Source organism: Papio anubis, chromosome 2 (genome assembly GCF_008728515.1).
Source record: "Papio anubis isolate 15944 chromosome 2, Panubis1.0, whole genome shotgun sequence".
Lineage (NCBI taxonomy): Eukaryota > Metazoa > Chordata > Mammalia > Primates > Cercopithecidae > Papio > Papio anubis.
Window position 1 is genome coordinate 182,902,875 of NC_044977.1, and position 26,241 is coordinate 182,929,115.

General features: G+C 46.3%; 1 protein-coding gene across 1 annotated transcript; it reads right to left on the minus strand.

Annotated features, from left to right (window-relative positions):
* Positions 1-12,520: 12,520 nt before the first annotated feature.
* Positions 12,521-17,092, minus strand: LOC103882461 (translation initiation factor IF-2-like). The gene is made up of 4 exons (XM_009201912.3): positions 17,041-17,092; positions 15,381-15,931; positions 15,002-15,270; positions 12,521-14,355 (listed from the first exon to the last, which is right to left on the minus strand). Exons 1-4 carry the CDS (start codon positions 17,090-17,092, stop codon positions 14,274-14,276), a joined length of 954 nt encoding a protein of 317 aa, XP_009200176.2. The 3' UTR covers positions 12,521-14,273.
* Between the last annotated feature and the right edge of the window lie 9,149 nt (positions 17,093-26,241).

The following is a 26,241-nucleotide window of genomic DNA, read 5'->3' on the forward strand; positions in this document are numbered from 1 at the left end:
CTGAAATGCTTCTTAATCCTAAAACCTGACCCTTCTCAAAGGCCGCCTTCTCTACAGGCCTTTACTAACTACTAACCCATAAGGTTGATCCGGGTCTTCTTCAAATGACTGTTTTGTTTGGCACAAACTCAGCATGATATCCATTGTTAACTGCACGTTTTTTTCATTTATCTTGCAACAAATGCTTACGGAATGTCCACGCACTGTGCTAGATGCCTGCAGATACAGCAGGGAAAACGCTAGAAGATGCCCTCAAGTAGCTTTACAGACTAGGAAAGTGACAGACAATGTGATGTGTGGTTATACAGAGGAAGTAGGGGGCTGTGAGAACTTACATCCCAGGCCTAACCCAATCAAGGGTTTAACCAGAGTAAGGATGCTTTATGCTATTTGTAACTTCCGCAGGGTCTGATACAATCTCTGGACAGTATAAAAAGCACACAGGTTACCTATCTGGTCACTGGTTTACATTACCGTAACTCATCAAACTGTATACTTAATGCTTGTACATTTTATGTAAATTATACCACAATACAGTTGATAAAACAAAGATCTGTGAAAATAGATAGTATTCATTTGCTACCTGAACGAACAGCACAATCACAGAGAGGGGGATGTTATGATCTCATTTAACAGACAAGCTGGGCTGGGTGCGGTGGCTCACGCCTGTAATCACAGCACTTTGGGAGGTCGAAGCCAGCGGATCGCCTGAGGTCAGGAGTTCAAGACCAGCCTGGACAACATGGTGAAATTCCATCTCTACAAAAATACAAAAATTAGCCAGGTATGATGGCGGGGGCCTATAATCTCAGCTACTTGGGAGGCTGAGGCAGGAGAATCACTTGAACACGGGAGGTGGAGGTTGCAGTGAGCCAAGATTGCGCCATTGCATTCCAGCCTGAGTGACAGAGCAAAACTCCATCTCAAAAACGAACAAAACAGACAAGCTGATGGATAAGTGGTCTTTGTCCATTTTGGCTGCTATAGCAAAATATCATAGATTGGGTGGCTTATAAACATCATAAATTTATTTCTCACAGTTTTAGTGGCTGGGAAGTCCAAGATCAAGGCACCGTAAGATTCATTGACTGGTGAGGGTTCACTTCCTCACTGACAGCTGTCTTACTGCTGTAACCTCATGTGGTGGAAAGGGCTAACTAGTTTTCTCCATCCATCTCCTTTATAAAGGCATTTCTCCCATTCATGAGGGTTCCACTCTAATGACTCAGTCACCTCCCAAAGGCTCCACCTCCTGATATCATCACCTTGGGAGTTATAATTTCAATAACTATAACTTGGGGGTGTGGGGACAAACATTCAGACTACAACAAAGGTTAATAGCAAATAAGTGGCAAAGCCATAATCCACATCTTGGACTGTCTGACTCCAGACTCATAGCTTGTGATCAGTCACTGGGCAGGTTCAGGGCTGGCATAGAGATGCCTTAATGTTAGATAGAAAAGAGAGACCTGACTGGTATCTTGTGTTGGCAATTGGTTTTTTAAAAAGTGCCATCTTTCTCCAGGTACATTCAGCCCTTGGTGGGGTGAAAGACTTGATAAGAGATTGGGCTGGATTTCTATCTCCACTTGCCCCCTCAGCTGACTACTCCGTTATTGTACACAACTATAGGCAGCATCCTAAGCCAGGTAGTTGAAGAATTGAAGAGAGAGAGAGAATGAGAGAAAGAGAGAGAGATCTCCCTATGTTTAGTCTTGAACTCCTTGGCTCAAGGTATCCGCCCACCTCAGCCTCCCAAAGTACTGGGATTACAGGTGTGAGCCACTGCCTCCAGCCCTGGATTATGTTTTCTTTAAAAATTTTTGAGACAGAGTCTCACCCTGTTGCTCAGGCTGGAGTGCAGTGGCACTAACTCAGCTCACTGCAACCTCCACCTTTTGGATTCAAGTGATTCTCATGCCTCAGCCACTCAATTACAGACACATGCCGCCACACAGGGCTAACTTTTGTATTTTTAGTGGAGACAGGGTTTTACCACGTTGTTCAAGCTGGTCTCAAAACTCCTGACCTCAGGTGATTCTCCCGCCTCAGCCTCCTAAAGTGCTGGGATTACAGGCGTGAGCCACTGTGCCTGGCCTGGATGATATTTTATAAGGTCACTAGGAAAGGAAAAGACTTGGGTAGCAAATGAAAAAAGGGAGCTGCCAGAAGTGGGAAAGATCAGATAGTGGATGATAGTGTCATTTTGAAATCAGAAAATGCAGGCTGAGTACAGTAGTTCATGCCTATAATCCTTTGATAGGCCAAGGTGGGAGGATCACCTGAGCGCAGGAGTTTGAGACCAGTCTGGGCAACACACCTGAGACCCCCATCTCTACAAAAATAACAAATAAATAAAATAGAAAAAAAATCAGAAAATGCAGGTGTACTGGATGCTCTGGTATGCTACCTTTCAGGACTGACATATTCACTCCCCCAGCTGCTGGGACGGTTGCCAGTCAACAACTCCCGAACGAGTCCCTGTCCAGCCAACAAAACCACTTTATCAAAAATTGCATTCCTTTCGTGGAGGCAGCCCACCTCCAAGGGCTAGTCTAGGAGGATGCTATAGTTTGGATGTGGTTTGTTCCCGCCCAAACTCATGTTGAAGTTTAATTGCCAGTGTGGTAGTGTTGGAGGCGGGGCCTAGTGCGAGGTGTTTGGCTCCCTGGGGTGGATCCCTCATGAATAGATTGGTGTCATTCTCAAGGTAGTGAGTTCTTGTTCCTGGGAGACTGGATTCGTTCTCACGGAAACGGATTAGCTCCTGAGAGAGCAAGTTGTTATGAAGTGGGTCAGCCTCCTTGGTCCCCTCACTCAGCACATGCCGGCTCACCTTTCTGCTTCTCCTCCATGTTATGAGGCAGCCTGAGGCCCTCACCAGAAGCTGAACAGCCTGGCACCATGCTCTTGGACTTTGCAGCTACCAGAATTGTGAGCTAAAGAAATCTCTGTTCTTAATAAATGACCCAGCCTAACAGTCTGTAATAGCGACAAAATGGACAAAGACAGAGGGGTATAAAGGTTTAGCCCTTGTCTTAAGGTGGCACCGTTCTTATGCGTTATTCCAGCTCCAGATCTTCACTGCACCTGCATCACAATACAACTTCTTCTGCCCAGTCCTGCCTCCGTCATCCCTCTCATGCATTGTTTCTTAGAGTACCACACCGTTAAAAGCCTGCAGGCAAATCGCAAAATCTGTTTCCTAAGGAATCCAATGCAGAAGTGGTCCTTGAAAAAGGCTCTAAGATGGGATTTGTGAAGCTGTATCCCCTCCCAACCTGTTGGCAAGGGAAACCCCATCGCTGGTGGTGGTGGAGCTCCCATAGTCCCTGGCATCCTATGGCAATTGTTAAAACGTTCATCAGTGGCAAACTGGAAGGGGGTGCCAGTGGAAGGAAATGCATAGCAGATGTAATATCTCAGGGGTTGTAAGAAAGAGTAATTATAAGAACTTTGGAATTGGGTGGACATGGCTGGTGGGGATGTTATTAATTCCTTAAAGATAATGAAGGGTCGAGTGTCACCAATTGCCAATGAGACCAAGGATGAAAGCCTGGCAAGGAGTGGTGGCTTACACTTGTAATCTCAGCACTTTGGGAGGCTGAAGTGGGTGGATCACCTGAGGTCAGGAGTTTGAGACCACCCTGGCCAACCTGGTGAAACCTTGACTCTACTAAAAACACAAAAATTAGCTTGGTGTGGTGGCGTGTGCCTGTAATCCCAGCTACTCAGGAGGCTGAGGCATGAGAATCACTAGAACCTGGGAGGCGGAGGATGCAGTGAGCCGAGATCACGCTATTGCACTCCAGCCTGGGCGACAAGAGCGAAACTGTCTCAAAAAAAAAAAAAAAAAAAAAAAAAGAAAAAGAAAAAGTCAGCATATAAACTTGGCAGCATATAAACTTAATAACATATCCTACAACCAGAGGGGAAAACAATTTATGAGCCAGACCCCAAAAATCAATTATATTAGTGGCAGGGTTTGAGAGAAGGTTAAATTCTTAACTCCAGTAAATCTACCACACCAAGTTCAAGACCCTGATTGGGGGGGAAAAAAAAACCAAAAACTGAGATGCTGAGATTTGAAATGGGGCCAGCTGGGTCAATGCATTTGAAAATCTTAAATTTCCAGATTCCTCTGAATGCTGTTGATCTACAGAAGTAGCCCATTCCTCTCTGTTAAGTGCTGATGTTCCTCTCTTAAGGATATATGTACAAGCTTCTGCTTTGTAAGACAACACATATCTCCACTCATCTGCCATCTTTTCACCCTCTTCTCCACTCCACCACCACTGAAGGGGAGGTGATTACCCACAAGTGTGAACACCTGGAGGCAGGGACCATGGGAGCCACTCTAGAGTCCGCCTGGTGCAGAATACATGGAGGATTCCTATGACCGGCTGACGGAGGAGAAAAAGGCTAAGCCTGGTTCATGGATGGGCCGTTGGTCCGTAGGTATCAGACAAAAATGGGCAGCTGCTGTGCTACCAGCTTCACTTAAGGGTAGACCTCAGGGACAGCAGTGAAGGAATGTTCTCCTAATGGACAGAGCATCACACAGTGCATCTATTCATACACTTTGTGAAGGCAGAGAAGGGGCCTGAGGCAAAGACATACAGAAGACTTATGGGCAGAGTGAGTAACTTGGCCAGTTGGTCAGGGACTTGAAAGGAGGAAGATTGGAAGATCAGGGATGAAGGTGTCTGGGGAAGAGGTGCGTGGCAAGTGTACTAAGGCAGCGGGAATGGAATGTGAACATCTTTGTAACATATGTTAACACCCAGCAGACAGCATTTCCTATGAAGGAGACACTCATCAAGCAATGAAACAGAATGACTTTTCCAGTTATTCTCAGCCACCTTCTTCCCTCAGCTGCCCTAGTGTTGGCATAATAAGTTCATGAACACGGTAGTCATGGTGGCAAAGATGGACACTATACATGAATCCAACAGCATGAATTGTTATAGCTACTGCACTACTGATAGTCTAACCTGACAAAAGTTTAGACTGTATATGTTAGAACTTTCACTGCTAGCCAGGCACGGTGGCTCATACCTGCAATCCCAGAACTCTGAGAGGCCGAGGTGGGTGGATCACTTGAGGTCAGGAGTTTGAGACCAGCCTGGCCAACATGGTGAAACCCCGTCTCTACTAAAAATACAAAAATATGGTCAGGTGCAATGGTTCACGCCTGTAATCCCAGCACTTTGGAAGGCTGAGGTGGGTGAATCACCTGAGGTTGGGTGTTCGAGACCAGCCTGACCAACATAGAGAAACCCCTTCCCTACAAAAATTACAAAATTAGCCGAGTATGGTGGCAGACCCCTGTAATCCCAGCTACTCGGGAGGCTGAGGCAGGAGAATCGCTTGAACCTGGGAAGCAAAGGTTGCAGTGAGCTGAGATCGTGTCATTGCACTCCAGCCTGGGCAACAAGAGTGAAACTCCGTCTCAAAAAAGAAAAAAAGAAAAAAAAATTAGCTGGGCATGGTAGCACACGCCTGTAATCCCAGCCACTGGGGAAGCTGAGGCAAGAGAATTACCTGAACCCAGGAGACGGACGTCACAGTGAGCCGAGATCACGCCACTGAACTCTAACCTGGGCGACAGAGAATCTCGAAAAAAAAAAAAAAAAGAACTTTCACTGCTGAAAATTGTAACATATACAGAAGCCAGTGATGAGCACTCCTCTCCCTCTGTGGCATCACCCCTCAACGAGATCAACCAACCTTTTCCACAGAGAAAGAAAAATTTAGTTGTTTCCTCCGAAAACAAAATTCTGCTCTCCAGATTGTTTTAAAAAATCCTCACTTCCTAGTGTTTCTCAAATAATGGTTTAGGGCCACCACAACAGAACACTTCCCGGGCTTGTTACAAGTGCAGATTTCCAGTTCCCGCCTAGACAAAATGAATCAGAACCTGATCTCTTATAGCAGCACAAAATGGACTAAGAGAGTGGCCTTTCACAACGCTATTCAATATTCTAACTAAATTTCTCCCAGAAAACAATTCGGTTGTTACGAGATAAAAAATGAAAATATGGCCGGGCGCGGTGGCTCAAGCCTGTAATCCCAGCACTTTGGGAGGCCGAGACAGGCGGATCACGAGGTCAGGAGATCGAGACCATCCTGGCTAACACGGTGAAACCCCGTCTCTACTAAAATATACAAAAAACTAGCCAGGCGAGGTGGCGGGCGCCTGTGGTCCCAGCTACTCGGGAGGCTGAGGCAGGAGAATGGCGTAAACCCGGGAGGCGGAGCTTGCAGTGAGCTGAGATCCGGCCACTGCACTCCAGCCGGGACGACAGAGCGAGACTCCTTCTCAAAAAAAAAAAAAAAAAAAAAGAAAATATAAGTTAGGTGTAGGCAAATGGAAAAATCACCTTACATATCAGTAGGTGTGTTGAAAAATCACCTTACATATCAGTTGGTGTGTTGAAAAATCACCTTACATATCAGTAGGTGATATGCTTGCATTGCCATCAAGAAATAGCTGAGATGGAGTAATTTATAAAGCAAAGAGGTGAACTGGCTCACAGTTCTGCAGGCTATACAGGAAGCATGGCAGCAGGATTTGTTTCACTTCTGGGGAAGCCTCAGGGAGCTTTTACTCATGGCAGAAGGCAAAGGGAAAGCTGGCATCTCACGTGGTGAAAGCAGCAGCAAGGGGATTGGGTTGGCGGGGGGAGGTGCCACACAACTAGATTTTATGAGAACTCACTCGCTATTGTGAAGACAGCACCAAGCCAGGAGGAATCTGCCCCCATGACCCAGACACTTCTGGCCTGGCCCCACCTCCGACGCTGGGGATTACATTTCAACATCAGATGTGGGCAGGGACCAATGTCCAAACTGTATCAGTTGCACAAATCCACTGTTCCGTTACCAACACAGAACCTCATTTACAGGGTCCCATGTGAGCCTGGCATTGTGCTCTAGGTTGTGGGTAGAAATCAACAGCATGACGTTTAGATGAAGAGGAAAATAAAAATCGATACATGGTAGTCCCCCATTATCTGTGGGGGATGTGTTCCAAGACCCTCAGTGGATGCTGAAACCATGGCTAGTACTGAACGCTGCATATGCTATGTTGTTTCCTATACATACATACCTCTGATAAAGTGTAATTTAGAAATTAGGCACAGTAACAGATTAACAACAACAATAAAACAGAACAATCATAACAACATCCTGTAATAAAAGTTCTGTGAATGTGGCCTCTCTCTCAAAATATCTTTACTGTACTGTCCAGTTAATATTTTTTGTCTGTTTTGAGATGGAGTTTCGCTCTGTTGCCCAGGCTGGAGTGCAATGGCGCGACCTTGGCTCACTGCAACCTCTACCTCCTGGTTTCAAGAAATTCTCCTGCCTCAGCCTCCCTAGAAGCTGGAATTACAGGTGTGCACTATCACACCAGGCTAATTTTTGTATTTTTAGTAGAAATGGGGTTTCACCATGTTGGCCAGGCTGGTCTTGAACTCCTGACCTCAGATGATCCACCCGCTTCGGCCTCCCAAAGTGCTAGAATTACAGGCATGAGCCACTGCCTGTAATTTAGTATTTTTGAACTGCAGTTCACTGAGGGTAATTAAATCTGCAGAAAGTGAACTGCAGATAAGAGGGGGCTACTGCACATAAATCATTGTAACTAAAAGGCCCAGAGGTATTGTCCCAGTCCCTTTCTTTTACAGAAGTGCAGACAGGGCGTCAACTTCATACAACTTGTTGACAGCAGAGCTGAGTCTCCTGTGCCTGGTGCACTAGCAGGGTCTGATATGTCATGGTGAGTGATGCAAACAGCGAGGGCTCTAAGAACTCAGCCAGGATCCACAGTGGATGGTGAGGGAGCAGGAGCCAGTGCCTAAAAGGGGATGAGACTCTAGGAGCAGAATGCAGACTCAGGGGTATCCAGGCAATGGTGGGAGGGTGGTGTCCAAGATTCCAAGATCAGAAATACTGGGAATAGCAGTACCTCACATCTGTCTAGCACTTTACAAAGCTCTAACATATAAATATTATCACCTCAGTTCATTCTTACACCACCCTACAATACCTATTAACCTTTGGGAATTGTTAAGCATAATAATCCTATCACTGGGCAAAGCATACAGGGACCTCAGGGCCATGGGTGAGAAGAAGAACACTGGGAGCCAATGAGGGGTGTAGAGAGAGGGCCTCTCGGAGACAACCAGGCTGAAGAGGACATTGTACCAGGTGTATGGAGTCAGCTAGGGCTTGGGCAGGGAAGAGAAGAGTGTCACTGATGGGTGAGACACAGCAGCACAAGAAGTCGAGGAGAGAGGCAGGCACTGAGGTTTGGGACAAGCTCCTCAGCTGTGGCATGACTACCTGTGATCAGGAGGTGCAGGGAGACTGCAGGGAAAGGTCAGGCCCCACCCAGAAGAGTGCAGGGGCAGGCAGCAGAGAGGGTGGGAAACAAGGCAAAGCCCCAGTCCTGGCAGAAATCAAGGCCACTGTCCCATCCTAGCAACTGGGCAACACATACCAGTCACATCGGTAGTAAAAGGTGGGCCCAGGAACCTTGAAAATCACAGAGCTGCCTCGAAATGAGCACATTCAGTGATGATCTGGAGCCCAGTCTGGGAGAGTCAGGGATAGGGTGGATGGAAATAAGACTGGGGGCAGGTAGGCCTCAAATATTGGGCTGAAGGGTTTGGCTTTTGTGCTGTGGCAGGCAATGCGGAGCCCCTGGAGGCTGAGCTCACACATGGCTTTCTTTGTAGACCTGAGACAACACACGAAAACGCGAGCAAAGAATATGATCACTGTCCTGGGGATGTGTGAGTTTTCCTCCACAAACTTACATGGTTTGGGCTCATCTCTGTTCCCTTTGCAACAGAGAAGATAGGAGAATTTGGTGGGCATACTGATACTGCCTAACTCAATATTAACGGAACTGGCTGTTAAAACTTGGTTGGCCCCTAATCAAGGCATGCAGGGAACTCACCAGGATGGGCTGGAGAAGTGGGAGAGGATGCCAGAACCAAGTGAGCCAGGGACTGAAGCAACTTTTTCTGAATGTATGAAAGAGAAAAGAAGACCAAATATATACATGTAAATACGTGGTAACAGCATTTTATGTGTGGTGGCCTAATTCCTTTAATACTTGCTTACTCAAATAGGTGTATATATAAAGTAAGTTAAAATTGTTTTCCATTTCAGTGCTGATTTTTTCCTTTCAACCTGAAATAAGTCTTTGTGTGAAACATGCAAAAATTGCTGGCTTGGGTAGACAGTACACACACACACACACACACACACATTTTAGAGACAGGGTCTTACTCTGTTGCCCAGTGCAGTGATACAATCATAGCGTATTACAGCCTCGAACTCCTGAGCTCAAGCAACCCTCCTGCCTCAGCAAAATGTTTTGAGAGTTCAAGCAGATTACTGATTTTCTAAGCTTACTACAAGGTATTTTTAAATTTTTTTTAATTTAAGATTTTTTCTTTTTGAGAAACGTATCACTCTGACACCCAGGCTGGAGTGCAGTGGCGCAATCTCGGGTCACTGCAAGCTCAGCCTCACTGCAAGCTCAGCCTCCCAGTTTCACGCCATTCTCCTTCCTCAGCCTCCCGAGTAGCTGGGACTACAGGCGCCCGCCACCACGCCCAGCTAATTTTTTGTATTTTTTAGAAGAGACGGGGTTTCACTGTGTTAGCCAGGATGGTCTCGTTCTCCTGACCTCCTGATCCGCCCGCCTGGGCCTCCCAAAGTGCTGGGATTACAGGCATGAGCCACCGCGTGGACCACGAAGTTTCCTTAAGGCAACTCCAGCTCTTTCAGTCAAAATGAAATGGTCCTGAAATTTGCATACGCAATGTTTACCTTTCTTTTTCATTAAACGAGAGAGGGAACCAAAACAAAAATACAGTTTGACCATTTAAAATGTTGGGAGAAGAGCTGCTGCCTTGCTAGCACTATCTAGAGTGGCTCCATTCTGCCATCTAGTGGAAGGGAAAAGACAAATTTAGACCAAAATACTTCCATCTTTAATTTACAAAAAAGTGTGTTCTTTTGTTTTCTGTGTTTTAAAGTTGGGGTCTTGCTCTGTTACCTAGGCTGGAGTGCAAGCAGTGTGGTCATAGCTCAACAGCCTGGAGCTCCTGGGCTGAAGTGATCCTCCCACTTCAACCTTCCAGTCACTGGGATTACAGGCATGAACCGCAGCAGCAGGCTGTGTTTTCTGATTAGCATAATTTAAATTATCTACTACATTTGCTTGTTAATAGATTCACTTTGTAAAGAAAAAACCACACAGTATTCTAAACACTAAGCACTAAAACTAAATTTTCCAAAATATTTATATTTATAAACTATGAATTTCAAAGATCTGCAGAGGAAAGAGAGAACATTCTTGAGTTCTTATTCTCATAATTTTCCTGCCCCTCCCTTTCCCGCTTATATCATCCATTTCTCCACATACTCTTTATGCTTATTTTGGCACATAGCCTGGGAGTAGCCCAAAGTCCCTGAGGATTATGTCTTTCCCAAAATACTGAGCAAAATCAGTGGAGGAATAAGATCATTCCATTCATTTTTCAAAAACGTACACTCACTTGAAATGTTGATGTATCCAGGTGCGGTGGCTCAAGCCTGTAATCCCAGCACTTTGGGAGGCTGAGGCAGGTGGATCACAAGGTCAAGAGATTGAGACTATCCTGGCTAACATGGTGAAACCCTGTCTCTACCAAAAATACAAAAAATTAGCTGGGCATGGTGGTGCATGCCTGTAGTCCCAGCTACTCAGGAGGCTGAAGCAAGAGAATTGCTTGAACCGGGGAGGCGGAGGTTGCTGTGAGCTGAGATCGTGCCACTGCACTCCAGTCTGGTGACACAGTGAGACTTCGTCTCAACAAAAAAGTTTATGTAACCAAGGCATTTGTTAAGGCCTGTGTGCTTGAATTCATTTTTTGCTGGTGTATGTATGCATGTGTTTCCTTTGTTTTGATTTCCGTGGACATTATCTGGGTATTTGTGATGATTTCCATTGTCTAGGATGAAGACATTGGCAGCCAAAACTCCCTGAAAAGTTAATAACAGCAGCATACCTGAAGTGACTGGTTTTATTCTGAGGCTGTTACTCTTTTTTGAAACAGAGTCTTGCTCTGTCACCCAGGCTGAGTGTGATGACATGATTTTGGCTCACTGCAGCCTCGACGTCCCAGGCTCAAGCAATCCTCCTGGCTCGGCCTCCCAATGTGCTAGGATTACAGCATGGGCCACCATACCCAGCTAATTTTTAAAGTTTTTTTAGACACGGGGTCTCCCTATGTTACCCAGGCTGGTCTGAAACTCCTGGGCTCAAGAGATCCTCTTGCCTTGACCTCCCAAAGTGTTAGGATTACAGGTGTGAGCCAACATACCTGGCTGGTTATTACTCTTATTACTAGCAAATGTTATTTATTGAGCTTCTATGGTGTACCAGAACCGGTGGTTGTTTTTTTTTTTTTTTTTCCCAAGATGGAGTCTCGCTTTATCTCCCAGACTGGAGTGCAACGGCACAATCTCGGCTCATTGCAACCTCCACCTCCCAGGTTCAAGCGATTCTCCTGTCTCAGCTTCCCAAGTAGCTAGATTTATAGGTTCCCACCTCTGCGCCCAGCTAATTTTTGTATTTTTTTAGTAGACACAGGGTTTCACCATGTTGGCCAGGCTGGTCTTGAACTCCTAACCTCTGGTGATCCATTTGCCTCAGCCTCCCAAGGCTGGGATTACAGGCGTGAGCCACCCTGCCCGGGCCAGACCCTGTTCTTGGTGTACATTTTGCTAATCCTTCCACCAAATCTCCAAAGTAGATATCATTGTCTTCACTTTAGATTTAAAAAAACAGATGCTTATGACCACCTACTAGCAAATCTTGATGCACCAGGGCCTGGTGGGGATAATCATTGACTGTCTGGCTGACCATTATGAGTCACAATTTCCATTCCTGCAAAATGGAGAATTTTTTGACTTAGGGGTGGGGTGTTCGCTAAGCTTTCTGCCTGATTCTAATTCTTCTGCTAGAAGCTGTGGGTTTACAGAGGTGGAAAAGATAGTCCTTCCACCAAACATATATTCTATTATATATATCTTATCTATATTATATATTCTATTATATATCCCTTCCACCAAAAATATGTTCTTTTATATTAATAGAATATAAATCCAGGGTCCAATGGAAAAGACTTAAGGGCAGACACAGAATGGGATGTAGTTTATGTTAGGAGAAGCCTGAAGGGACATCATGGCAGGCATTTGTGTGACCTCCCACAAAACACCCTCCTCCACTCTGTCCTCACTTTCTCTGTTCTTCCTTCCCTTTGTCCTTATTATTTCCTTTCTGCTTCTCTTTCTTTTCTGTCTTCCTCTGTCCTGCCCTAGAACGATGCCTTTCTAATTGTGGGTTATAACACATTATTAGTAGGTCATAAAATCAATTCAGTGGATGTAGACCAGCATTTTAAAGTGAATAGAATATAAACTCGTTAAAAGGCATCACTCATACTCAGGATAATACTGTTGTGTAAAATTTGTTTTAATATGTGTGTCAGCATGTATACACTGTGTCAAGATGTAACACTTATATCCTATTTCAAGACCCTGCTGTAGACTAAACAAGGACCCCCATGGTGCTCCAGGCATCCCCACCCTCACCTGTGACACCAGGAGCTACTGCTGTCACTGGCCCAGCTGGGTCCTGTGTCTTTCTCTGTGTTGTCAGGGCCTGTGCTGACAGTCCACCCACAGGGAGTTGGAATCTGGGGCTTGACAGTGCTGGGAGAATCCTTCAGGCTCAGGCAAATCCTCACCTGGAGGCGGGGAATGGACTAGATGACCCCTGACAGTCCAGTTCAGCATGTGAGAGCTCCTCTGGGTCCAGCCCTGTGCCACTTTCCCGCGCTTCTCTGCAGGGCCCTGGGGAGAGCAGAGAAAGCAGCTGCCGGCTCCAGGCAGTTATTTTACCCCAGGTGCCACTTACCCTGCAGAGGGGCTGGAACCACATAATCATTTTACCCCAGGAGCAACTTACCCTACAGAGTGGCTGGAACTTCTTAGGTTTTTCGGTTCCTGTGTTACCTCCCAGCCCTTCCCACCACATGTTGTGGGTGTCCACGGCTGACAAAGGCCCCTGAGCCAGGCCAACCCCCCCGCCTCCCAGTGGGTGGCTCTGTGGTCCCTGGCAGCCCCAGCATCATCCGGGGCACAGAGGCCATGGACACTCAGGGGATGGTCAAGGATGCAGCTCCTTCCGTTCCTCCCTCAAGGAGCTTTCAACAAGATAGATGGTCATTCTTCTGTCCTCACTGTTTGCTCCTGGCATAAAGGGACCCCAGGGCTGGATAACTTCCCTAAAGAGGAATCTCTTGGGGTCCCGCAGACGCTCCCAAGTCCTGTCTGGAGGATGAAGGTGGGGGGCACATCGCTGACGCAGTTTCTCCTCTGCCCTCCACCCCTTGCCCCTCCTGAGTTCCTGCACTAGGAACTCAGCCAGGACTTGCTTCAACCTGACAGGATGGTGTCCAGCCCCCTTGGAGCCTGCCAGCGTCCGGTGGGATTTCAGAGGGACCTCCAGGGAGGCGCTGCCCAATTGCCCCCCGTGTTGCTCACACAGCCCCCACTGATCTACTCTGGGGAGGGCTCAGGGCCCAGAACGCGGCTTCTAGGGGGGCCTGGGGCAGCAGGCCGGGAGATACCACTTGTTCACCGCCTGCTCACCCAGATAACTGCAGCTTCCTCCACTGCCGCCTATCACCCTCCGGCCATGCCTCTGTCCAGAATGCCCTCCCTCTCCAGTCCTGCCCGACCCTCAAGGCCTGCCCAAATCTCCCTGAATTCTCGCCTGAGCAGACACTCTCCTGCACGATTCCCGCCGCATGGATGACTCAGTTGAGCCTCAGTCTGGGGCTGCCCTGTGCTGGCACCTTTATGCAGATGCTCGGCTCCCTACCCTGGCCTGTGAGCCGTGTAGTGCAGAAACTGCATCTCACTCAGAGCGAGGGTAAAGAGCAGGGGTGCTGGAGAAGCCAGCTGCCCTGCCACAGGCCAAGAGGACTTGGCCAAGTGACCATTGCTGTCTGTTTCCCCAACTGTAAAGGGGGCTGAGACCCTTACAGGGTTGTGAGGCTTAAAGTCTGACAAACGCCTACCACCCACCAGGCACAGGGCAGTCGCTGAGTATTTGGCGGTGGCTGCTGTTCCCCACAGCGTCCAGCATCGCCCGGGGATGTAACACGTGCACCACGGACAAGACTGATGGGTTTATCAGTTCACTGGGGAGAGAGGCAGGATGGATGCACTTGCTTGTTCCTCTGATTTTCCCTTATGCGGAGCAGTGATACTTGGCAAAGGCTGCCAGGGAGATGGGAAATTGACATTAATTACGGGAAAGTGAAGCAAGAAGAGGAAGAGGGTGAGAAAGAGACAGGGGAGGAAGAAAGGAAGGAGGCATGGTTAGAAGACTGGCAAGCAATAAAGACGACTGTTTTCTTGGAGGAACAAGGACGTAGGGCCATGAACAGCAAGTGGACGCTTCTTCTCAGTGAATTATGGCATTTCAGCGCTGGAATAAGCCTGAAAATCACAGATCCCCTTCACAGACCAGGGACGTACAGGCCCTGGGAGAGCAGGAGTTAGAGAGGACCGTGCCTGCAACAGGCACTGCCTGCTACACCCTGCCACGGGCAGAGGGGCTGTGCTCCCACCCCACAGAGGCCCCATCCTTCCCTTTCTCTCCCCAAGGCTGCTCCAGCAGGGAGTTTAGCTCCATGGACACCTTTGAAGGTTATGAGGGTGCAGAAGACATGTAAAAGGCGAGCAGCGCTCTGAATGTAATTTCTTTCTTGTTTCTTTCATCTTCTTCCTCCTTCCTACTCATCATCTCCTCCTGCCTCCTGTCCCTCTCCCCCAACCCCTCTCCCCCTCCTCCGGATTCTCCCCCAGAAGGACCTGGCTAAGCCAGGGAGCCGAGGTCACAAGTCCTCAAAGTGGCTCTGACCCTGCTAGCCCGGCGTGTCCCCACGTGGCTGTCTCCTTGGCGGTGCGCTGGTGTCCGGTCATAACTGGGGTTCCCGCCTGGAGCCCCGTGGCGCAGGTGGGAGGGTTGGGGGGGGGCTGCAGCCTGCCAGCGGGAGTCACCACCTTGCCCGGCCTGGCCACAGCCTCCAGCAGTAACTCTGAGGGTGCCCCCGTCCCCTCCCTCCCAGCTCGCGGGGCCTTTTCCAGTCTGATGACAGTCACGAAACCTGTTCCTCCAAATCCGCTTTCCTGGAGAGGGGAGAAAGAACGCAGGGAGAAAAAGAAGAACGCGATGAGGAGGAACCGTGAGCGTGAGCGAGGAAAGACTAAGCGCCTCTGTGGGCCACCGCGTCTCTGACCTTCCTCGCGGAACTGCAGGACGACCGGCAGCACCGAGAAGGAGCGCGCTGGGGCGTCCACGGGCCGGCTGGCTCCTGCGGGGGCGACGGCTGGTTTCCAGACGAGGGCGCTGCGCCCGAGGACCTCCGCCCCGGAGAGCTGACCTCCTTGCGGACGCCCCCGCTCTTCGGCTCCAGAGCGCCCGCATTGCCGGGAGAGGCGGTGTGGGGGCCCGGGGCCTGCCCAGCTACGCAGAAAGCAGCCGGCGCCGCGGCGGTGGCAGAAAGGAGACGCCCAGGGCCACCTCCCGGGAGCCCGAGCGGTGCGCCGGGTGCTCGTCTAGCTCCGGCCTGCAGAGCCCACTCTTCCCCCGCCCACCCGCCAGCGAAGGACCTCGCGGGACCGGGACCCCCAGTGCGCCTGCGCGAGCGCGGCGGGCGGAGGCAGGCGCTCGCGGAGGCCACGCCTCCTAGGGCTCGGCCGAGCCTAGGAGGAGCCGGAGCTGGCTCGGGGCTGCTCCCACCCGCCAGCGCCGGGGCGCGGCCTCGCAGTGGACCGGGTGTGCAAGCCACTTAGCACCTGACAGGTTAATTCAAAGGGGGTAGTTCCAAAGTAACTGCTGAGAGATTTACGTTTAGATTTGTTAGTTTAAAAATTAGTTTTCCAGTTGTTTGTTTATTTCTTTGAGACAGTCTCTACCTGTCGCCCAGGCTGGAGTGCAGTGGCATGATCTTGGTTCACTGCAACCTCCTCCTCACATGTTCACGCAATTCTCCTGCCTCAGCCTCCCGAGAAGCTGGGATTACAGGCATGTGCCATCACGCCAGGCTGATTTTTGTATTTTTAGTAGAGACAGGGTTTCACCATGTTGACCAGGCTGGTCTCGAACTACTGACCTCACGTAATCCTCCCGCCTCGGCTTCCCACAGTGCTGGGATTACAGGTGTGAGCCACCGGGACCTGCCGATTTTCAGAAATTTTCGTCAGAGGTTTGCACCTATTTAGTTTTTTATTTATTTTCAGACTTGTCAGGTTTCCTTTTTTTTTTTTAAGTTGCAAATTAACTTTTCTGATTTTAATTTTTACTTATGTAGTTTTAAGGTGTATTTACTTTCAGAATTTCTTAGGTTTAACATTGCTGTCAGTCAGGGTCCAATGTCAGGGTCCAATCACTGAAATGGACTCCACACCAATTATTTTAACAGAAATTTAATGTAAGGAATTGTTACCCAACTATTGGAAAACCAAAAAGGCAAAAGAAAAAAAAAAGAAAAAGAGAAAAAAGAAAAAAGAAAAGGATGATGTTGAGATATCATGAAGATTTCAACTGCCAGAAGCAGCTACTACCTGAAGAGCTAAGGGAACAAGAAGAAGTTGAAATGATCAAAACTCAGAAGTCTGAAGATGGCCCAGGGCTGGGGGTTGTTCTCTGAGGAGGAGACACTGCTCAGAGCCCGGGTCTGGGAGCTGGATGCAGAACTCGGACGGGAACATGCCCAGCCCATGCTGGTGTCTCTGAATGGCCATCATCAGGCTGGTTATGGAAGTGCTGGGAAAAGGCAAGCTGGAACCAACTGCTGCTACTGACACCAACTGTCATTCTCAGGCTGGAGACCCATTGCTAAAAGAATGCTGACAGGAGCCCAGGAGCACAAGAAGGATCCCATCGTGACCCTGCACCACAGAGCAGGGGCAGGGGTGGGGGGTAGGGGGTGTAAAAGCTGAGGACCATGGCTTAACTATCCAGCACACTTAGCTTTGGAGTTACTTAGAGCTCCGTTACGATTCAGTTAGTTTTGGAATTGTTAGGGGTGATTTGATTTCACTTTTTCACTACATGCGGGATCTGGCGGAGCCTTCAGTCTCCTGGTCTTGTTTCTGGAATGGAGTGGGTCACGAACACCCCATAGGAGTCTGTCCCAGGAAACTTAAGACGATCACTTTAGAATTCAAGAAAACTAAAATAACGTGTTTCACTTGGTTCATAAAGAAGCCCTTTGACAAAGTGGCCAAAAAGGGGCAGAGCCTAAGGGACAGACTCTTAGGGAGGGGCCCTTGGAACAGTGTCCTGCAGAGTGTTCCTCTTTCAAATTCTTTAGAATTTTATGCTGTTTTGTGGGGCCACCCTCTCCCACTCCCGTTCCTAACAACAGTGACTTTCTTGCTTTGAAGTTGTAGACTGTTTTTTGATTGTTTGCACAATAAAATAAAGTTCCTCCCAATAAGAGACAGACTCTCAGGGAAGGGTCCTTGGAACAGTGTCCTGCAGAGTGTTCCTCTTTCAAATTCTTTAGAACTTTACGCTGTTTTGTGGGGCCACCCTCTCCCACTGCCCTTCCTAACTACACAGTGCCTTTCTTGTTTTGAAGCTGTAGATTGTTTGTGCAATAAAACAAAGTTCCTCCCAAATCAATAATGTGTAATCTTAGGTTCTTCTACCTGCATTATCCTTCAGCCCACATTGTTCCATTTGACCATCAGAACATTTACATATGTATGTACGTATGTATGTATGTATGTATGCACTCCCTTTATTCAATACCTATTTCCTGAGCACTCCCCTGCCCTGAGGATGGGTCTGGCACCAGGTAGAGACCAGGGAGGTATGAAGATGACTGAAGCATTCAGTCCAGTGGGGGAGGCAGATGTGGAAACAGAATCACAACACAATGTGGCAAATTCTCTGGGAGCACAAAACACCGTCACTGACTCTTCCTGATACAGTCAGAAAGGGGTGACACTGGAACTGGGTCTTACAGGCAAGTGTCTTCTCCCGGTGGAGAAGGAGAAGGGCACCCTGGCAGAGGGAATAGCATGAGCTCAGGTACAGGGGCACAGAGGAGCTGTGCATGGCAGGTGGGACGAGTTGATGGGGACTGCTGGGTCACAGGGTTCAGAAAGGCACTAAGCTTAAGGGCTGACCCTGTTGCTTGACAGATCTTGCCTCATTTGTTCCTGCAGCAAGTCTGCAAGATAGTAGGGAGCAACCTCAGGAGTCCCATGCTTCTCCTAACACAGTTTACATTTCTGGGTATCTTAAGCGCCTTCCCAACTTTCTCCTTCTCCCATCCTTATTTTCATTTGTCTATTGAAGATGAGTTCCTCCTTCCTTCCTTTTGATTCCTGCTTCTTAAACATATGTAGAGATGGAGGAGGGTTGAGACCAGCAAGGTGTGAAGCACAGGAGACTTTAGCTGAAAAGGGAGGTGGAGAAGAGCAGAGGAGAGGAGACCTGCTTGTGGGAATGGTGTGCAGAAGTTCTTCAGACCAACACGGTGGGGAGTGGGCTGCGGACATCACCAACCATGACTGCCTCCAACTGTATTCAGCAACCATTGTAAGGTCATGAGGATGCCTTTCCCAAAGGCGGAAACTGCTTTAGATCCAACCCAGGCTTGTGAATGTAACAGACTGGAATTTTTAAAAGCACACAGAGCCCTTCGCTGCACTAACAACAATGGACATGTCTACCAAGTAAACACACACACACACACACGGTCCTACACAATCCGCGGTGGTATGTTTTCACACTTTTTATAATACACATCTATGCATTCAGTCTTGTGTGTGTGTGAGTGTGTGTGAGACTAAACACACTGAATGCATTACAATGCATTAAAAAGTTTTCCAGCAGACTTCTCTGTTTTGGCCTCTGCTATGGTCTGAATGTTTATGTTCCCCCCAAATTAACTTGTTGAAATCCTAACCCCCCCAGTGATGATGGTGTTAGAAGGTGGGGACATAGGGAGGTGATCAGGTCATGAGGGCAGAGATTTCATGAATGGGATTATTATCCTTATAAAGGGGGCCTGAGAGAGAGACTCCCTTGCCCCTTCCACTGTGTAAGGACACAGTGAGAAGGCACCACCTATGGACCAGAAAAAAGGCCCTTGCTAGATGCAAATCTCCTGGTGTCTTGATCTTGGACTTCCCAGCCTCCAGAACTGTAAGCAATAAGTTTCTGGGTTTTTTTTTTTTTTTTTTTTTTTTCTTTTTCTGAGACTGAGTCTCACTTTATCGCCCAGGCTGGAGTGCAGTGGTACAATCTCGGCTCACTGCAACCTCTGCCTCCCAGGTTCAAGTGATTCTCATGCCTCAGCCTCCCAGTTAGCTGGGATTACGGGTGCACGCTACCACGCCTGGCTAATTTTTGTATTTTTAGTAAAGACAAGGTTTCACCATGTTGGCCAGGCTGGTCTTGAACTCCTGACCTCAAGTGGTCTGCCCACCTTGGCCTCCCAAAGTGCTGGGATTACCGGTGTGAGCCACTGTGCCTGGCCAGTTTCTGTTGTTTATAAACCACCCAGTTTATAGTATTTTCTTATAGCAGCTCAAATGGGCTACGACAGCATCTCTGATTATCCTATCACAATATATCCATTTCTCTATGATAATCTATTTCTGTGTGAGAATATGTAAGAATTTCAGATGTTTCATGCTGTAGCTGAACAGAGGAGTCTCCTGGGTTCTGGCCACTTGCCTCAGGAAGCACATCACTTGGATCCTGTCAAACACATTTGACCACTGAATAGCCAGCCACTCACTATGGAAACACAGCCCAAAGCATTCTCAACCTTTTGGACCTCAGCCCTTTTCTGGATCTATGAAAATGTCCATACTGGATGATGCTGGCAGAGTGTGAAGTGCCCAAACCTCCCATGCTTCATAGGATGAACCCTCTGCAAATCTTAGATGGCAGGTGGGTGACCAGAGGAGCCATTCCAATACCAGTGATTGCTGGATGTTTCTGGGGTGCTGTCCTCAGGTGCTATGGACCATATCTACTCTGTCTACTCTGTCTTTCCATTCCAGTCCAGTGGATATTGTGTCTTCTTCTTCAGGCCCTTGTTCACTGTAGCTGCTCAGGAAATAGTTGCGAAATGAATTGTTGTGGTACATTCTTAAAACTCTTTGAAAGTGAGAAAAAAAAGAATGACTCTTCTGTGGGTAAAACTTTGGTCATCTTTCCACTTGTTTACATGAGAAAGAACACAGAATAATGAGATTAAAGTCTCCAAAAACTTTTGGAAAAATTGTTCATGTCCTCTATAGTGTTATAATTTTGCTATTGTCCCCCAAAGGGGCTCAGGTACCATGCTTTGGATGGAATGGTGGGACTAAAGGCAGCTTTGATTCTGTACAATTTGGTGGTGTTCTGAATACAAGCTAAACACTAGCTGTGCATTATGCAATATTTAAAGGAAGTAGAAATCATCCAAATCAGCATTTCCAGAGTGTTTTTCAGACCAAGCAAGAGAATACAAGAGATCAGCAGTTTTCTCCCTCAAGTTGTTCTATAGGGAAAAAAAAAATTACCCAGGCTCAAAGAAATTCTACAGGAAGGAAGTCTGCATACTTATGATAACCACATCATTTCCCAAACTCTTTGAACCCAGAAATCATGGTGGAATGCCACATGGCATGTATGTTAGTAAGGTGCTACACCAGAGACTCAGCCATATAATGACTTAAATAATAAGTTTACTTTTGTCTCATGTCACAGTCCAGGGCAGATAGGAAGCTGCTTGCCCCACACAGTTATTCAGGATTTGCAAACTTCTTCCATCTGGGTTTTCCATCATGTCCTAGAACAGTGTCTTTATCTGTATGGTCCAAACTGAGTTACGTGCATATCTGTGTTCACAGGTAGGGGAAAGAGACTGAGGATTACGTGTGCAGTATTTTAAGACTCAACCTGGAAGTGGCACACATCACCTTCTCTCACATTCCATTAGTGAAAACTTAGTCATGTGACCACTCCTCACTTCAAGGAGGGGTGGGAATTATCAAGGAGGGGTAGGAATTATGGTCCCTAATGGGGAGATATTTCTACATGATTTCTGACAGCTACAAGTCTGTTAATGTGTATCATGGTTGCCCCAGCAGCCTGCAACAGAGCAGGGGCTAGAAGCCAGGTCTTCCAACTCCTAGTTCAGAGTTCCCATTACCACACTAGTATTTCTGTACAGTAAGTCCTCAATGTTATCAGCAGGTTCTTGGAAACTGCAATTTTAAGTGAAATCATGTATAATGAAATCAATTTTGAAATTTCTCATCAGTGTTGTAACTAAGTAACATTATTTGAGGATCTGCTTACAAAGTTTTGCTTGAAGTCCAAATTTCCAAGAACCTATTGATGACATTAAGTGAGGACTGACTGACTGTGTTCAGCCGACATATATGGAGTCCTCCTGTGTGCCAAGCTCTATGTTAGTATGAGAGTGGAAAGTCTTACAAAACAGAACCCCCTAATTACATATTTACTCTAGTATCAAGCTTTGTTAATGGATAAACGTTCAGATAGTTTCGTAAAGCTATCCCAAATTATCTGATAGCTTTGCACGATGCTCCTTTCATTTGCCAAGAATATACATATTCTTGGTGAGGGATTAACACATATAATGAACAGAGTAGAGAATCCTGAAAGAGATCCCAATGCATTTGAAAAATGGGTATATAAAAAGGTCATTTAAAAAATATAACCAAAAAGCTAAATGTGCATTAAAAAGGAGGGTGTTGGGTCCACTAACTAACTAATCAAATAATGCTAGATTTCCCTTCAGTTCCCTCTTGAACAAGGAATTGCTTATGCAAGACTCCAAAGCTGAGAAGCAGATTGTCTTTCAGTTGTCATGCAGCCTGGAAAGCCCCCCACTTATGTACCAATAGATTGTGAAGCAATCAAAGACTACTATATACACTTTAAAGGCAACCAGAAAGACTCCCTCATTCCAAGTATCTTTTACCCTATTGGAACTAGAATATCTCACCCTAAAAGAGCACTCACCAAAGATTGGCTTAAGTCTTCCTCCTTGTAGTCTGTAAAACTTACTCTTCTAGATTGAGCACAGTGGCTCATGCCTGTAATCCGAGCACTTTGGGAGGCCAAGGCAGGTGGATCACCTGAGGTCAGGAGTTTGAGACCAGCCTGGCAAACATGGTGAAACCCCGTCTCTACTAAAAATACAAAAATTAGCTGGGAGTGGTGGTGGGCGCCTGTAGTCCCAGCTACTCGGGAGGCTGAGGCAGGAGAATCGCTTCAACCCGCGAGGCGGAGCTTGTAGTAAGCTGAGATCGTGCCACTGCACTCCAGCCTGGGCAACAGAGTGAGATTCCATCTCAAAACAAACAAACAAACAAACAAACAATAAAACAAAAAAAAACTTACTCTTCTTTCAAATCCCTTCCAACCTCTACTGTGATGGTAGCTGACTATCTTATAACAGTAAGTTTTGAGTAAACAGCCTTTGATTAATTCTATTTTGTCTGTCAAAGAAAATAATTAAAGTTTGGTCAAATAAAATAATTAAAAGAAAAAGAAATCATGGACATTCTAGAGGAAAACTTTTATTTGAGCTTTACTGCTGAAAAAGAAAACATATTTTAAAAAGTAACCTTGACTGCACAGCAAAAGAAACTATCAACAGAGTAAGCAGACAACCTACAGAATGGAAGACAACATGCACAAACTATGTATCTGACTAAGGTCTAATATTCTGAATCTATAAGGAACTTAAATCAACAAGCAAAAAAACAAATAACCCCATTTATGTCCTTTGCTTACTTTTTGGACAATTCTCAAAAGAGAATTTTTGTCATCCAAGTGACAAACGATCATATGAAAAAATGCTTATCATCACTAATCATCAGAGACAAGCAAGTCAAAACCACAATGAAATATCATCACACACCATTCAAAATGGCTATTACTAAACATAACAGATGTTGGCAGTGCTGCCGAGAAAAGGGATTGCTTATGCACTGTTGGGGGGAACATAAATTCATTTAGCTACTGTGGAAAGCAGGAGATTTCTCAAAGAACTAAAAATATCATTCAAACCAACAATCCCATTACTAGATATACATCCAAAGGAAAATAAATTGTTCTATCAAAAAGACACATGCACCTGTAGGTTCATCACAGCACTATTCACAATAGCAAATACATGGAAACAACCAAGGTGTTAATCAACAGAGGAGTGGATAAAGAAAATGTGGTACATATACACCATGGAATACTACGCAGTCAGAAAAAAGAATGAAATCATGGCCTTTGCAGCAACATGGATGCAGCTAGGACCAGTATCCTAAGTAAACTAACACAGAAACAGAAAAGCAAATACCACATGTTCTCACTTACAAGTGGGAACCAAGTGAGTACACATGGACATAAAATGGGAACAATAGACACTGGGGACTACAAGAGAAGGGAGGGGGACAAGGACTGAAAAACTACCTGTTGGGTGCTATGCTCAGTACTTGAGTGATGGGTCCAATCATATCTAAACTTCAGCATCATGCAATATACCCTTGTAACAAACCTGCACATGTACCCCACCCCAAATCTAAAATAAAAGTTGAAAAAAAAAACAAGCCACACCCTTGCAATGGGAGGAGTCTTTTCAGACAAAACATGAGATCCAGAAGACAAAAGCAAAATGTTAATAAGTTAGGCTGCATAGCAAGCCAAAAATTTTATATGAAACATTTTTAAAAGTGAAAAGACAGAAACATTTTCTTTTTTTTTTTTTTTTTTTTTGAGACGGAGTCTCGCTCTGCTGCCCAGGCTGGAGTGCAGTGGCCGGATCTCAGCTCACTGCAAGCTCCGCCTCCCGAGTTCACGCCATTCTCCTGTCTCAGCCTCCCGAGTAGTTGGGACTACAGGCGCCCGCCACCGCGCTCGGCTAGTTTTTTGTATTTTTAGTAGAGACGGGGTTTCACCGTGTTAGCCAGGATGGTCTCGATCTCCTGACCTCGTGATCCGCCCGTCTCGGCCTCCCAAAGTGCTGGGATTACAGGCTTGAGCCACCGCGCCCGGCCGACAGAAACATTTTCAAAACAAATCACAAAGAATTAATTTCCTTGGTATACAATGATCTTTTAAAAGTTAATAAGAATAATTCAATGAGAGGTTGAAATGGGTACAAATATAGTTAGGTAGAAGAATAAGACCTAGTGTTTTGTAGATCAGTAGGGTGACCATAGTTCAAGATCATCTATTGTACCTGTCAAAATAGCTAGAAGAGAACAATTCAAATGTTCCTAGCATTAAACAAGATAAATATTGCAGGTGATGAATATCCTAATTACTTTTTTATTTTTTCCCAGACAGAGTCTCATTCTGTTGCCCAGGCTAAAGTGCAGTGGTGTAATTTTGGCTCACTGCAACCTCCGCCTCCTGGGTTCCAGTGATTCTCCTGTCTCACCCTCCCGAGTAGCTGGGATTACAGGTGCCCACCGCCATGCCGGTATTTTTAGCAGGAATGGGATTTCACCATGTTGGTCAGACTGGTCTGGAACTCCTGATCTCAGGTGATCCACCCACCTCGGCCTCCCAAAGTGCTGGGATGACAAGCGTTAGCTACCGTACCCGACCTCTTTAGATCTTTACACATCATATGAATGTGCCAAATTATTACATGTATCCCAAAAATATGTACATTATGTGTTAATAAAAATATTTTCAAAATTAATAAGAATAATTCAATAAGGAAAATGGACAAGGATAGAAACACACAATTCCAGGAAAAAATACAAATAATCAATAAATATGTGATGCATTTAATCACATATAATAGAAGAAATACAAATAAAAATGAGGCACTTTTAACACAATCTATTAGAATACCAGATATTTAAGTTTGACAGAATTGGGTACTGGTGAGGATATAGAGAAATGGGTACTCTCATCCTACACTGGGAGAAATATAAATCAACAGTGGATTCTTGAGATTCAGTTTACAATAAGTATCAATTTAAGATGTGCATATCTCTTTACCCTGCAATGCCACTTCTAGAAATTTATCATAAATATTTACTTACAAATGAGCAGAGACATATATGTACAGGGGTGTTCAGATTTTTATGTACAGATTTTTGTATGGACGTAGTTTTTTGTGTGTGTTTTTTTTTTTTTTTTTTTTTAGATGGAGTCTCACTCTGTCGCCCAGGCTGGAGTGCAGTGGCGTGATCTCGGCTCACTGCAACCTCTGCCTCCCGGGTTCAAGCAATTCTCCTGCCTCAGACTCAAGTAGCTGGGATTACAGGCATGCACCACCACACCCGAGTCGTTTTTATATTTTTAGTAGAGATAGAGTTTCACCATGTTGGCCAGGCTGGTCTCGAACTCCTGGCCTCAGGTGATTTGCCCGTCTCGGCCTCCCAAAGTGCTGGGATTACAGGCGTGTGCCACTGAGCCCGGCCATATGGATATAATTTTTAGTTCTTTGGGATAAATGCCCAGGAGTGTTACTGCTATTTAATCTTCAAATAAACTGCCAAACTATTTTTCAGAGTGGCTGCATTATTTTCCATTCCCATCAGCAAAGTATGAGTAATCTATTTTTATGCATTCTTTCCCAAATTTAGTATTTTCACCTTTTTTTTTTTTTTTTTTTGGCAGAGTCTCATTCAGTTGCCCAGGCTGGAAGTGGCACTATCTCGGCTCACTGCAACCCCTGACTCCCAGGCTCAAGCGATCCTCACATCTCAGCGTCCTGAGTAGCTGAGACTACAGGTGAGTGCTACCACCCGTGGCTAATTTTTTTTGTATTCTTAATAGAGGTGGAGTTCCACCATGTTGCCCAGGCTGGTCTCAAACTCTTGACCTCAACCGATCCACCTGCCTCTGCCTCCCAAAGTGCTGGGGTTACAGGCGTGCACCACTGTGCCTGGCCAGTCTCACTATTTTTAGTTCAAAAAAAGTTTGTGTTCTCTATTCTCCACATCTTTTTGTTCTTTTTATTCATCTAAAGTCCCTAGTTTGTATTAGGATTAACTTAGTGTTTTACAATTTCTCTCTCTCTCTTTTTTTTTTTTTTAAATGAGACGGAGTTTCTCTCTTTTTTGCCCAGGCTGAGTGCAATGGCGTGACCTTGGCTC

What these genes read in the sequence shown, in the direction of transcription:
- LOC103882461 (XM_009201912.3), bottom strand. Translation starts at nt 17,092, where the DNA reads ATGGTCCTCAGCTTTTACACCCCCTACCCCCCACCCCTGCCCCTGCTC. An exon ending in CCTGCAGTTCCGCGAGGAAG is followed by an intron (nt 15,271 to 15,380) that starts GTCAGAGACGCG and finishes TCCCCTCTCCAG; the next exon opens with GAAAGCGGATTTGGAGGAAC. An exon ending in GGACACGCCGGGCTAGCAGG is followed by an intron (nt 14,356 to 15,001) that starts GTCAGAGCCACT and finishes TCTCCCTGGCAG; the next exon opens with CCTTTGCCAAGTATCACTGC.